Source organism: Artemia franciscana, chromosome 11, assembly GCF_032884065.1.
Source record: "Artemia franciscana chromosome 11, ASM3288406v1, whole genome shotgun sequence".
Taxonomy (NCBI): domain Eukaryota; kingdom Metazoa; phylum Arthropoda; class Branchiopoda; order Anostraca; family Artemiidae; genus Artemia; species Artemia franciscana.
In genome coordinates, this window is record NC_088873.1 from 12162339 (window position 1) to 12177295 (window position 14957).

At 36.5% G+C, this 14957-nt stretch overlaps 1 protein-coding gene across 3 annotated transcripts in view; it reads left to right on the forward strand.

Moving 5' to 3' along the window:
• Positions 1-2167: 2167 nt before the first annotated feature.
• LOC136032819 (GPI mannosyltransferase 3-like) overlaps positions 2168-14957 on the forward strand; it is a 79476-nt gene continuing 66686 nt past the window's right edge. For all 3 annotated transcript variants that reach the window (XM_065713227.1, XM_065713226.1, XM_065713225.1), the window contains exons 1-2: positions 2168-2373; positions 13765-13882. In XM_065713227.1, the coding sequence (XP_065569299.1) occupies positions 2258-2373; positions 13765-13882 (234 nt within the window). In that variant the 5' untranslated portion in view covers positions 2168-2257. The remainder of the gene's footprint in view (positions 2374-13764; positions 13883-14957) is intronic.

Sequence of the window (14957 nt, forward strand, 5' to 3'; positions counted from 1 at the left end):
ATTGTCCGGGGTAAATTTTCCCCAAATTACATTGTCCAGAGGATATTTCTGTGAACAAGGAGATTTTTCCGTGGAGGTCGAGCCAGGTATCCTCGCGTTAATTAAAGAAGATCGAAAATTAAATTTAAAAAAGATAAGTTTTTTCAACTGAAAGTAAGGAGCAACATTAAAACTTAAAACGAACAGAAATTATTACGTGTATGGGGGGGAGGTCGTCCCATCCTCAAAATCCTATTGTTTACACTAAAAATTTAATTTGATCCCACTTCTTTAAAAACGACCCCTGAAAAGTTTTGTTGAGCAATGCCGAAACGTTGGATGGATTTTTTTTTTTTTTTTTTTTTTTTTTTTTTTTTTTTTTTTTTTTTTTTTTTTTTTTTTTACAACATCGACATTTTTCTGAGCTTGGTGTTAAACACCAAAATATTTAATGTCTTTCAGACTCAGGGTTTGTAAAAAAAATAATGCATTATTAAAGTAGTTTGTTCAAAGTAAAACATTAAAACTAAGATTAAGAAAATCAAATAAAAATTTTTAATTCGATATTTGTAGTATAATTTTGGATACAAAAAAAAATATATTTGACACCTTTATATTTCATAATTGTAACAATTTAAATCTTTTTCAAAGTGACAACTAGATAAATAAAATCATTCCTGAAAAAAAACTAAATGAAAATAAAACACAAAAAACGTATCCATTCAGGAGAAAAATACAGAAATTCCCAGCATTTCATTCATGGGAACCATTTCTAATTATAGTGGCTTCATATATCAGCTCATGGGTACTCCTGCAATGCAAGCAAAAGTTGACGGCATATTTTTACCCAGATTGCCCCTTATTAAGTTGTTTTCCTTGTTTTTTATAATTACAGGAACTTTCTTGTGTACTAATAACTGCACTAATTACTAATAAACAAAGACATATTTAGCATCACCATAACAAGCTGATTCTTTAATTTAATGTCGTCAACAGTTAGGCTCTTATATTTTCGTTATTGACAAGGATCGTTATTTACTCACCATTCATTACTAAGGAGAATTTGATGATTTTTTTTTTATTGCAACCAAATCATACAGAAGAAATGTTTGTGGAAAACTGAAAAGGGGATGACTCAGTCACAAATTAGAACTTATGTTTTCCTTATAAGGGTCAAAAATCTTTTGGCAGGCAGACAACAATGGGACAACGCACATTTTTTCCATAGGTTTTCCCTATTCTGCTCTCTTTCTTTTGGTTTCCTGATAATTACTTTAAAATCCGAAATTTCCAGGGGCCATGCCCTCCCCCCTCTTGCTGGCGTCCATGCAGACTTCTGCTTTAAATATAATAAATTAAGCAAAAATTATCAATTGGATAACCCACCTGTCTTGCCAAATGCCTGGTATAAGAGATAAATGTCATCACAGACGTTAATTACGGGAGGTAGAACAGGGGATGGTGTAATCGACACCACTGGATGGGATAAAACTGAAAACACGCCAAAGTTTGAATTTACAGTCTAACAAATTAACTCATTCGTAAAACCCAGCTGTTAGCTGATAAATATTTAATACATTTGGTGGACCAGTAGGCCTGGGTGAAAGCCTGATTTAAAGTAGAGTCCCTAGAAAACTTCCAGGATGCTATAGTTTCCAGAGCATTACTTTTCTTTTAAAAATTTATCAACTTAAATTTTTGAAAGAAATGACCTTGAAAAAATAACCGGATTTGACAATATAAGGATCATACTGCACATTTTTAGAAGTATTTTAAGTTCTTCCATTGAAGTTTTTCTAGTCCAAAGGGTGCGAATTAAAATTTCATCGTCTTTTTTAAGCTACGAATTAATTTTGCTGCAGAATAGCAATTCATAAATAATGATTTAGTAATATTCAGTGCGCAACCATTTCAAACAAGCGTCCGAATGGTGCAAATGCGTCCCATCTGTCAACACTGTTACCCATAATTATATATATTTTGTGAATCAAGCCAATAATAATAGTAAATGCAAAAAACAAAAAAGTAGAATACTCGTAGAATTCTTCAGACAGGAGAACATGCAATATTATTTGCCACGTCAATTTTTTCACCTGCTGATTAGGATATGTGAAACTAACCTGTAATATTATAGAGTTGATAACGGAGCGGGTTGAAGATGCCTTGCCTGAAGCTGATCTAACGCCAAACCAGTATTGTTTCTTGTTTGGCTTATTTGAAGTTACCAAACGTTTTGAACTTCATTAATCAGTTTGCGGCAAAATTTGAATGTCTAAAAATGAAGTTTATATACTTTTTAGCTTATAGGATATTTGCTGCTGTGTTTGTTAGGACGTTTTATAACCCTGATGAGTTTTTTCAGTCAATGGAGGTTGCCCATAGGATGGCATTTGGGTAAGAATAACACTACCTAGATAGGCAGACTATGACTCATACCAGTTTAGAATAGCTGATATCATGTTTATACGCAAAGGGTCGTCCTCCGGGACGAAAGATCCCCCATCAAGGTCTGTCCGAGGGTCCTTCCCCGGAACTGCAAGGCTTCTTTTTCAGTGGCTTTAAAAGGTGTTTGGGTCCCCTCTGTAAGGGATGGTTTAAGTGGCCCCTGCCTCGCCAGAAGGTCGAAAATTGCAGGGTTGGAGGGCAACAAGATACCGATGTGAAAGCCAAGTTTGGTAAAATTCCACTTTGGCTACTTGTTACTACTACTACTACTAATAATAATAACTCACTGCAGTACAAAGCCACCTGAGGCCAACACAGCTACGCACGCTCCTCCTCCAGCCTAATCTATTTAAAGCTTTCCTCTTTACACCCTCCCAGGAAGTTCCCATTCCCTGTAAATCTTTATTTATGACATCCTCCCAACCCAGACAAGGACGACCTGCTTTCCGTGTAACCCTAGACGGTTGGCCAAAAAGGACGGTTAGGTTAGGGAAATGAAACTTTTAGGGGTGGGTCTACAGACTAAAGGGGTAAAATTCTACTTGAGCTACTTTTTGCTATCTTGGAAAGGGGTTAGGTTAGGAAAATGAAAACTTACAGGGATGGGATTTTTATCTTCTAAAGCATGTCTCGGGTAGGTATTTTGGAGTACATATATCCACACCCTCTCCCTCTAGAGGGTCCTGACCTTTGATGGCCTTTAAAAAGCTTCGTGTTATAAAAGTGAAACCATGCAAAATAGACCTTGTGCTTAATTGAAGTACAACAAAATTGTTTTCAGCTTCAAAACTTTGCTTAATCCCAATTTATAAGGTTATAAAGATATGCAAATACATTTCCCAAATTTTGAAGAAAAAAAAAACATTGATGTGGCTTAAAATTCTACTCAAATAACAGAAATTACATTTCCAGAACTAAAGCCAGAGAAAAAGAAACTGATAACTGAAAATTAAGATAAAATGTTGTGTCAAAATTTCAATAGGTCCTTCTAGAGGGAGAGTGGAGGTAGGTACTTCAAAATACTTTCCCGGGACATACTTTAGCCTGTAGACCCACCTGAAAGTTTCGGTCTATGTTGGTATTACCGGAACATTTTTTTTTGGGTCATGAAACTATTGTTAATAGATGCATTTTGACTTTTTGAACATCTTTTCTCTCATGCAGAACTACCGCAAACTCACCGTTATGGAGTTATTTCGGCCCAAATATTCTTGTATTTATACATATAGAATTGCAATCATTTCCGTTTTCGTTGATCGGAAATTTGAAATCGCTAACGTTTTAAGACCGAAAATTGCTCTGTGGATTTTAGAGACAATTTTTTGTTAGGTTAGGTTAGGTGACGTTAGGTTAGGTTACGGTGAGTTTGCGGTAGTTTTGCAAGAGAGAAAAGATGTTCAAAAAGTCAAAATGCATCTATTAACAATAGTTTCATGACCCAAAAAAATTGTTCCGGTAATACCAACATTGACCAATTTTCCTAGCCTAACCCCTTTCCAAGATAACCAAAAGTAGTTACAGTAGAATTTTACCGACTAAAGTATGGTCTGAGAAGGTATTTTGAAGTAGCTACCTCCGCTATTCGTCCCTCTGGAGGGCCCTGACCTTTGATGACCTTTAAAAATATTTGTGTTATAAAAGTGAAACCTTGTAAAATAAAGGACACTTTAACTTGCAATTTAAAATCAAATGAGACCCAGCGGTATTTAATACAACCACCCATTCCATAAAAGCCTTATCAAACAGTTCGTGGTAACGAACTGTAGTAAGGAGCGACCCGGCTCAATAGTAACCAAAACTCTAAAAAATTGAATTTTGATATCAATAGCTACATCAAAAGAATCGCATTTTAATGCTGATTTTAAATATATAAATTTCATCAAGTTTAGTCTTACCCATCAAAAGTTACGAGCCTGAGAAAATTTGCCTTATTTAGAAAAATAGGGGGAAACACCCCCTAAAAGTCGTAGGATCTTAACGAAAATGACACCATCAGATTCAGCGTATCAGAGAACCCTACTGTAGAAGTTTCAAGCTCCTATCTAAAAAAATGTGGAATTTTGTATTTTTTGCCAGAAGACAAATCACGGGTGCGTGTTTATTTGTTCGTTTTTTTTTGTTTTTTTTTTCCAGGGGTCATCGTATCGACCAAGTGGTCCTAGAATGTCGCAAGAGGGCTCATTCTAACGGAAATGAAAAGTTCTAGTGCCCTTTTTAAGTGACCAAAAAGATTGGAGGGCATCTAGGCCCCCTCCCACGCTCATTTTTTTCCCAAAGTCAACGGATCAGAATTTTGAGATAGTCATTTTGTTCAGCATAGTCGAAAACCATAATAACTATGTCTTTGGGGGTGACCTACTCCCCCACAATCCCTGGGGGAGGGGCTGCAAGTTACAAACTTTGACCAGTGTTTACATATAGTAATGGTTATTGGGAAGTGTACAGACGTTTTCAGGGGGATTTTATTTTGTTTGGGGGTGGGGCTGAGGAGAGGGGGCTATGCTGGAGGATCTTTCCTTCGAGGAATCTGTCATGGGGGAAGAAAAATTCAATGACAAGGGCGCAGGATTCTCTAGCATTACTATAAGAAAACAATGAAAAATAAACATGAAAACGTTTTTTTCAAATGAAAGGAAGAAGTAGCATTGAAACTTAAAACAAACAGAGATTATTACGCATATGAGGGGTTCTAAAAATACTTTAGCATAAATAGCGAGGTATTTAGGAGGAGATAAATACCTTGCTCTTTATGCTAAAGTATTTTTAGTAATTTCAACTATTTATTCTATGGCCTTTCTGATTCAGGGGTCATTCTTAAAGAATTGGGACAGAACTTACGATTTTGTGTAAAGAGCGAGGTATTAACGAGGGTACAAACCCCCTCGTATACATAATAAAAATATAAGGTTATGAAAGTTTGTTACGTAAGTTAATTCTTAAGTTACGTATATTTTTTACTAATAAAAACGTTCATTAAAAATTAAAAGTCCTAGTTGCCTTTTTAAGTAACCGAAAAATTGGAGGGCAACTAGGCCTCCTTCTCCACCCCTTATTTCTCAAAATCGTCTGATCAAAACTAAGAGAAAGCCATTTAGCCAAAAAAGAATTAATATACAAATTTCATTTTAATAATTTATGTGCGGAGAGCCAAAACCAAACATGCATTAATTCAAGAACGTTCAGAAATTAAATAAAAAAAAAAACTAATTTTTTTAGCTGAAAGTAAGGAGCGACATTAAAACTTAAAACGAACAGAAATTACTCCGTATATGAAATGAGTTGTCCCCTCCGCAATCCCTCGCTCTTTACGCTAAAGTTTGACTCTTTGCCACAATTCTACTTTTTAAAACAATTAAAAGCTTTAGTGTAAAGAGCGAGGGATTGCGGAGGGGACAACTCATTTCATATACGTAGTAATTTCTGTTCGTTTTAAGTTTTAATGTCGCTCCTTACTTTCAGCTAAAAAAAATTAGTTTTTTTTATTTAATTTGCCTCCAGGGCAACACTTAAAGCCCTTACCCCAGGGGGGCTACTCTAAGGGTTAGTGCCAACCCTGGATGCATTGCTATATGTTCTTTAGACTATTTTTAGAAAAAAAGCCACCGAACAATTTCGATCAGATGCGTTTGGTGAAAAAAAGGGATATTTTGGGGAGGGGCTAGTTTATCTCCATTACTATTGACTCTTAAAAGAAAACTAGAACTTACACTTTCAACCGAATGAGCCACCTCTAAAGTTTATACAACCATCCCTTCCATAAGAACCTTAGATGCTCAGGGGCACAACTTATAACCCTTGCCCTCAGGCTCTGGGGTTTATATCCACCCCAAATGCCTTATTACATGGTGTTTGGACTATTTTGAATAAAATGACTGATAAAATTTATGTTGGATGTATCTCAGGAAAATCTGACCAATTTGTGTCTAAGGGGGAGGAGTAGCTGCTTTCTGATCACTTTGACTCTTAAAAAGGGCACTACACCTTCTGATTACCAAAGAGGAGTCCCCTCCAAAGTATATACGACCACTCCCTCAATAAGAACCTTATGTTCCCATAAGGTATAACTTATAATGGAGGGGGGGGGGGTCTTCCTCAGAGACATACTTTCTGGGCTCTTCAACTATGATGTACAAAATTTGTGGAGGTTTGGAGGTCTTTCAAATTTAAATTGAAGGTCTTTAGGAAAATGATGAGTGTGGAAGAGGGAGGGGCTGTCGCTGGGTGCTCTTAAATCACTTTGACTCTTAAAAAGAGCACTATAGCTTCCAATTTCAAATCAAATGTGCCCTATCTGAAGTTCGTACGACCGCCCATTCCATAAAATTGTATATACACCGACGCATTACTTACAACCCTATCCCCAGAGTACTGAGGGGTTGTGTCAACCCTAGAGGCGCTATTATATGTTTTCTGGACTATTTTGAACAACATCGCTATCTCGTAATTACAATCAGATATGTTTGGTGAAAAGAGTGTTGGGGAGGGGTTAAATGCCCTCAATCACTTTTGACGCCTAAAAAGGAACTAGAACTTCCAATTTTTAGTAAAATAAGCTTCTTCTAACGTTAAGCAACCATCTCTTCCGTAAAAACCTTAAATGCCCCGCGGCATAACTTACAGCACTCGCCTCCAGGCTCTGGTGTTTTGTATCAACCCCAAAAGTCATCTCATATGATCTTTTCACTGTTTTGAACAAAATGACTGTCTCAAAATTATATTGGATGGATTTCGGGAAAACACGACGTGCGGGGGGTGGGAAGGTAGCTTCCCTCTGATCACTTTTTCTCTTAAAAAGGACACTAGAATAACCTGATTACCAGTCCAATAATTCCCCTCCGAAGTAGATACGACCACCCTTTCTATAAAAACTTTTATACCGCCGGAGCGTAACTCAAACCCTTGCCCTGAGAGCAAACTTACCCTTGAGAGACGGGGGGGGGAACAGGGGTGTCCCTCAAAGACATAATGTACGTGACCATCAACTATAATGAATAAGATTGCTATCTCCAAATTTGGATTGAATGTCTTTGGGGAAATGATCGTGTGAGGAGGGTGGATGGTTGTTCCCAAATCACTTTTGACTCTTAAAAAGGGCACTTCAACTTCCAAGTTCAAATCAAATGAGACCGATCGGAAGTTTATACAGCTACCCATTCCACAAAAACCTTACATGCTCCCAAGTCATGACTCACAGCCCTATTCCCAGGGTAATGGGGGGTCGTTTCACTGAGGCATTGTTATATGTTATTTGGACTATTTTTAGAAAAATTGCTTGGTCAAAATTTTAATCAGATTTGTTTGGTGAAGAGGGGTATTTGGGGGGGGATGGCTGCCCCCTCCATCGCTTTTGACTCTTAAAAGGGAACTAGAACTTTCGATTTTCAACCAAATGAGCCTCTTCTAAAGCTTATACAACCATCCCTTCCATAAAAACTTTAAATGCCCCGGACATAAATTACAACCCTAGTCCCCGGGCCCTGGGGTTTTGTTTCAACCCAAAAGCCTTGTTATATATATGAAACTTGGACTATTTTGAATAAAATGGCTGTCTCAAAATTTCTATTAGATGCATTTCGGAAATCATGACGTGTGTGTATGGGGGACGGGGTAGCTGCCCTCCAATCACTTTGACCCTTAAAAGCGCACTAAAGCTCCAGTTCAATGAGCCCCCTTTGAAATTTATATGACCACGCTTTCTATAAGAACCTTTTGTGCCCCCGGGGCATCACTTGCAACCCTTGCCCTGAGGGCTGGGGGAGGGGGGTTGTCATCCTCAAGGACATAATTTCCAAACGTTTCAACTATGTTGAACAAATTGGCTATATAAAATTTTTTATTGTAAGTGTTGGGAAAATGATGAGCGTTGGGAGGCCATTTGCTCTCCAATCACTTTCGACTATTAAAAAGGGCACTAGTTCTCTCAATTTCCAATCAAATGAGCCCTTTTTGAAGATCCTGCGACAACGCTTTCTATAAGAACCTTATATGCCCCCAGGGCATAACTTAAAACCCTGGCCCTGAGGACTGTGGGAGGGAGAGGTTTGTCATCCTCAGACGCTATTTTCGGGCTTTTCAAAATAGCTATCTGAAAATTGTAATAGGAAGTGTTTGTGGAAATGGTGGGCATGGGAGAGGGTTAGTTGCCATCAAATCTCTTTACACTATTAAATAGGACATTGACCCTCTCAATGTCCAATCGATTGAGCCCCTTTTGAAGTTTATAGGACAGCTCCTTCGATACGAAGTTCCCCGCTCTAAGAAAAACAAATAAATAATACATTGTGCCAACATCGTTCTTTAATTAGGCAGCACTAATGCGCTGCCTATGGCAGCGCAATATATATCTGTTCGTTTGAGTTTATTTATTCTAATAGTATTTCTGGTCGTTTTGACTTTGAATTATTATCTGTTTTCATTTATACTGATCCTTAGTTTAATATGATCTTTATTTTTCTTTGAAAAATTTATTTTTCGAATTTTGCTTTTTTAATTAATTCCTCTTTGTTTTCGATTGCCAAATTTTCAGGTTTTTCAAAATTCCCTATTTCAAAATCAATCTTTTTACATCAAAGTTTCATCAAAGTAGTACCAAAGTAGTATCAAAGTAGAAAAATATCAAAGTAGAAAAATATCAAAGTAAAGAAAATATCAAAGTAAACAAAGTATCAAAGAAACAATAAGCAACTTGCATAAATTATAGCCCTTGCCCCGTAAATCGAAGCTGCCCCGTAAATCAGTAAATCCAAGTATCGAAGTAAAAATAAAGTAGCAAAGTAACAATACGCCACCTGCATGTATCACAGACCTTTCCTTGGGGACTGGGATATTCAACCTGGAAACATAGTGGTTTGGCCTTTGGACTATTTTGTACAAAATGGCTATCCCAAAATTTTGACTGAAGGCCTTTGGGGAAAAGGGATGGGTGGCATGTTGCCTTTTGCTCATTTTTGACTCTCAGAAGTGAGAAGTGAGACTCTCACTTCTTATCACTTTGAAAAAAAACTATAAATTTCAATTTCCGGTGGAATGGGCCCCTCTAAAGTTAATACAATCACTCTTTTCACGAAAACCTCGTACGTTAACAGTTGACAACTTGCATAAGTTACAACCCCTTCTCCCGGGGCTATGGGGGATGTTTCAGCATCCCCCATAGGATGCTGGATGCCATATGGGGGATATTCAGGGATAACTATTTGAACATTAGACTATTTCGAACGGAATGGCCATTTCAAAATTTTGACCGGATTCATTTTGGGGGAAAAATGAAAGAGGAGGGGGGGCTGGATATCCCCTGATTGCTTTTGACTCTTAAAAGGGAACTGTAACTTCCGACTTCTAATCAAATGAGCCTCTTCCAAAATTTATTCGACGCCCCTTTCCATAAACATCCTTGGTACCCCCGGGGCATAACTTACAATCTATGGCTCCAGGATCTCGGGGGTTGTGTCAGCCTCGAAGGCATTTTATCTCATCTTTGGACTATTTCTTACAAAAAGGCTATCTCAAAATTTGATCGTGATGAATTTGTGAAAAAGAGGGCATGCGGGGGGCTAGTTGTCCTCCAACCACTTTTGACTCTTAAAAGATCACTAAAACTTCCGATACCTAATCGAATAAGCTCTCAGCGAAGTTTATATGACCACTCCTTCCGTATGAAGTGCCTCTGGGGAAAAAATAATAAAACGTTAAAGCCTTATGGACTTCACTACTGGCAACACTATAGCGTTGCCTCTAATAGGAAGCTTTTTTAAAAGTGTTATAAACTTTAGATTGAAGATCAAGGTATTGAGGAGGGGAGCAACCCCTTCATATACGGAATAATTTCTGTTTTACTTTGAGTTTAATGTTGCTTCTTGCTTTCAGTTGAAAAAAGCTTGTTTTTTTTTTACTTAATTTGTAAAAGAAAACGAAGGTGCGTTTGGTGGACACCTGAATTTTACATATCACATCTCAAGCAAAACAAACTATCAAATAGGACGCTGGACATTTTCAGATGTCCACAGGGCAACAGATTTGCCCCATTTTCAGCAGAGCTGATTGCATTAATTTCAGGGCAAAAGAGCTGAATGCATTAATTTCAGGGCAACAGATTTGCCCCATTTTCAGCAGAGCTGATTGCATTAATTTCAACAATTTATTGAATATGCGTAATTATTGTGCTCTTCGGTCTTTTTGAGCTAAAATCAAATAGTTGCATGCGTCAAGCCATGGCTAATTGTAGAAAAAGCCAAGAGAGATAGACCGAGTGAGTCAGAGGCAAATCTGGCATAAGCTCTTTTTAGGATTGTAAAAAAAAGATGTTATTTCATTTGTTGATAAATAAGTCTATCTATCATCCGCCCATACATCATTCCTAAGGCAGAACTAAGGGATGAAAGATTGGATTGCTTTTGGGCTGACGCGTGACAATGTCCGCTGGACTTGTATTCAAAATCTGGGGCTGAATTTATCTAGGACAAATATCTAGGACCAAACGAAAACCAGGTCGTCCCGAATGGGGTGGATTTAAAGGAAATCGGGACTTCATCGAAGGGTTTAAAGAGGGAAGCTTTGAATAAATTGAGATGGAGGAGAAGTGTGCGTCGCTGTTGGCCAATAACTGAAACACCCAGTAACTATGCCCTTGATGATGAAAAGATGCCCCAAAGCCCCTGGAGAAAGGGCTATAAGCTACAGAATTTGCCCATTGTTTACATATAGTATTTGCTATTGGGAACAGAACTAATGTTTTCCGGGGATGATATACATTTTATGTTGGGGAGTTTTCCGTGGGTAATTTTCAACAGAGAGGGTAGAGGGATTTCTCGATCGGATTTTAAAAATGACCAGAAATTAAATAAAAAACGAAGTTCTTTTCAACTGAAAGTAATGAGCAACATTAATACTTAAAAGTATATTTACTCTTTTTCCTAATTTAATAAACAAATTTACTGAATGAATTCGATTTAACATGATCTGAACATTAAAGTGGAATGTTGTATATTTAAAGTTATACTACTACTACTACTTACAACTCAATGCAGCAGTAAGCCGGATGAGGACAAGACAGCTACGCTTGCTTCTCCTCCATTCCGATCTATTTAAAACTTCTCTCTTTATACCCTTCCAGTAAGTGTATTGAATTATACTCAATACATATATTTTTTTCACATTTAAATGCAGTATGAATTTAACAAATATAATAAAATTTGGAGACGTTGATAAGGGCTATTGATTTGAAAAAGGAAACTCTCTCGGAGCCCTAAAAAACTTTAGTGTAACTATCGATGAATTGAGGAGGGGCAAACCTCTACATACGCAGAATACTTCCTGATCACTTTAAGTATTAATCTTGCTCCTTACTTTCAGTTGAAAGAACTTGCTTTTTCTATCTAATGCAAACGAAAGCCTCTTAATTTTAGCTTAAAGAGTGAGAGTTGGGGAAGGGGTAGCCACCGTCACATGCCAAATAATGTCTGTTTGTTTTAATTTTGATGTTGGTTTTTAATTTCGGGTGACAGGACTTTTTTTTTGATTTAATGATACATAAAGAATAAAATCAGGAAAAGTTCATAAACCGAAAGTATATAAAAGTATCAAACAGTTCGTGCGTGGTAACGAACTGTAGTAAGGAGCGACCCGGCTCAATAGTAACCAAAACTCTAAAAAATGAAATTTTGATACCCATAGCTACATCAAAAGAACCACATTTTAATGCTGATTTTAAATATATAAGTTTCATCAAGTTTAGTCTTACCCATCAAAAGTTACGAGCCTGAGAAAATTTGCGTTATTTTAGAAAATAGAGGGAAACACCCCCTAAAATTCATAGAATCTTAACGAAAATCACACCATCAGATTCAGCGTATCAGAGAACACTACTGTTGAAGTTTCAAAAAAGGCAGATCACGGATGCGTGTTTATTTCTTTTTTTTTCTTTTTTTTTCCAGGAATGATCGTATCGACCCAGTTGTCCTAGAATGTTGCGAGAGGGCTCATTCTAACGAAAATGAAAAGTTCTAGTGCCCTTTTTAAGTGACCAAAAAATCGGAGGGCACCTAGGCCCCCTCCCCCGCTAATTATTTTCCCAAAGTCAACGGATCGAAATTCTGAGATAGCAAATTTTATTTAACGTAGTCGAAAAACCTTATAACTATGTCTTTGGGGACGACTTACTCCCCCACAGTCCCCGTGGGAGGGACTACAAGTTACAAACTTTGACCAGTGCTTACATATAGCAATGGTTATTGGGAAGTGTACAGGTGTTTTCAGGAGGATTTTTTGGTTGAAGGGAGGGGTTGAGAAGAGGGGGATATGCTGGGGGAACTTTGCATCGAGGAATTTTTCATGGGGGAAGAAAATTTTCATGAAGAGAGCGCAGGATTAACTAGCATTATTTAAAAAAAAAAACAATGAAAATTACCTCCTCCCAATACCTCGCTCTTTACGCTAAGGTATTTTTAGTAATTTCATATATTTATTCTACGGCTTTTGTGATTCAGGGGTCATTCTTAATGAATTGGGACAAAATTTAAGCTTTTACTAATAAAAAGATTCGTAAAAAATTAAAAGTTCTAGTTGCCTTTTTGATTAACCAAAAAATTGGAGGGCAACTAGGCTTCCTCCCCCGCTCTCTTTTTCTCAAAATCATTCGATCAAAATTATGAGAAAGCCATTTAGCCAAAAAAAAAAAATATGCAAATTTCGTTTTAATTATTCCTCTGCAGAGAGCCAAAATCAAAACATGCATTGATTCAAAACGTTCAGAAATTAAATAAAAAAACAATTTTTTTAACTGAAAGTAAGGAGCGACATTAAAACTTAAAACGAACAGGAATTACTTCGTATATGAAAGGGGCTGCTTCCTCATCAACACCCCGCTCTTTACGCTAAAGTTTTTTACTGTTTTAAAAAGAAGAGTAGAAAGAAAGAGTAGGTACTGTGCCGTGACCTCTGAGTGGTCACTTTTGATTCTGACTCTATTACTAATTCTTTAGTTATTTACTCTTTTTCCTAATTTAATAAACAAATTTACTGTATGAATTCGATTTAATATGATCTGAACATTAAAGTGGAATATTGTATATTTAAAGTTGTAGCCTACAACTACTACTACTTACAACTCAACGCAGCAGTAAGCCGCATGAGGAAAAGACAGCTAGGCTTGCTTCTCCTCCATTCCGATCTATTTAAAACTTCTCTCTTTACACCCTTCCAGTAAGTGTATTGAATTATACTCAATACATATATTTTTTTCACATTTAAATGCAGTATGAATTTACCAAATATAATAAAATTTGGAGAGGTTGATAAACCAGAAGTATATTCGTACAGAAGTATAGAAATATATTTACTTTTTAGGTACGGTGCAATTACCTGGGAATGGAAAGAGGGTCTCCGCAGTTTTCTTTATCCCTTGATAATTAGTTTTGTTTATTGGATACTTGAAGCACTCGGGCTGGATCAGCCTTATAATTTAGTAAGTTATTATATTTACTCTTTATCCCGTATAAGTGTATATAAAATAACGGAAGATATTCATCAGCGCTACATGTGTGAACAGCGAAAAGAAGAATAATTATTAAAAGTAGATCAGAAACAGTAAGAGAAAATGCACACCCGGGCTAAGATATATAAATTTAAATTCAAAATGTTTGTAATCTCCGAGGTTAGAGAGTTGGAGGTTGGAGAAAAAGGTTGAGGGTTGAAGAAAAAAAAAAATCAGCGAAATAGCCAAAATACACAAACCTAGATTATCACTAAAATACTTTGATACACAAAAGTAACACCTTTAATAACGCCAAAAAGTTTTAAACGAAAAAATTTAAAAATTAAATTAAATAAAAATTAATTTTTTAAATAAAATTAAAAAATTACGAAATCTATCTCAACATGGAAAATAAAAGAAATTAGAAAAATACACTATCCAACTAGAATAAAAACCTTAATTTCAATGAATTATAAATTAAAACCAGAGTACAAGTTATAAGAAATCGACGGCCCTACTGATCTAAATTTGTTTTGTTTCTTATTCATTATCAAAGTTATTCATTATTTATTTGTGATCTTATTTGTGATCACGCATTTGTGATCTTTCTTCTGGCAAAAATACAAAATTCCACAGTTTCAAACAGTTCGTGGTAACGAACTGTAGTAAGGAACGACCCGGCTCAATAGAAAACGAAACTCTAAAAAACGGAATTTCGATGCTAAAAGATATATCAAAAGAATCGGATTTTTATGCTGATTTTAAATATATAAGTTTCATCAAATTTAGTCTTTGTCATCAAAAGTTACGAGCCTGAGAAAATTTACCTTATTTTGGAAAACAGGGGAAAACACCCCCTAAGAATCACAGAATCTTAACGAAAATCACACCATCGCATTCAGCGTATCAGAGAACCCTGAACCAAAATGTCAAGCTCCTATCTACAAAATGTGGAATTTCGTATTTTTTTTACCAGAAGACAGATCACGGGTGCGTGTTTATTTATTATTATTATTTTTTTTCCCAGGGGTCATCGTATCAACCAAGTGGTCCTAGAATGTCGCAA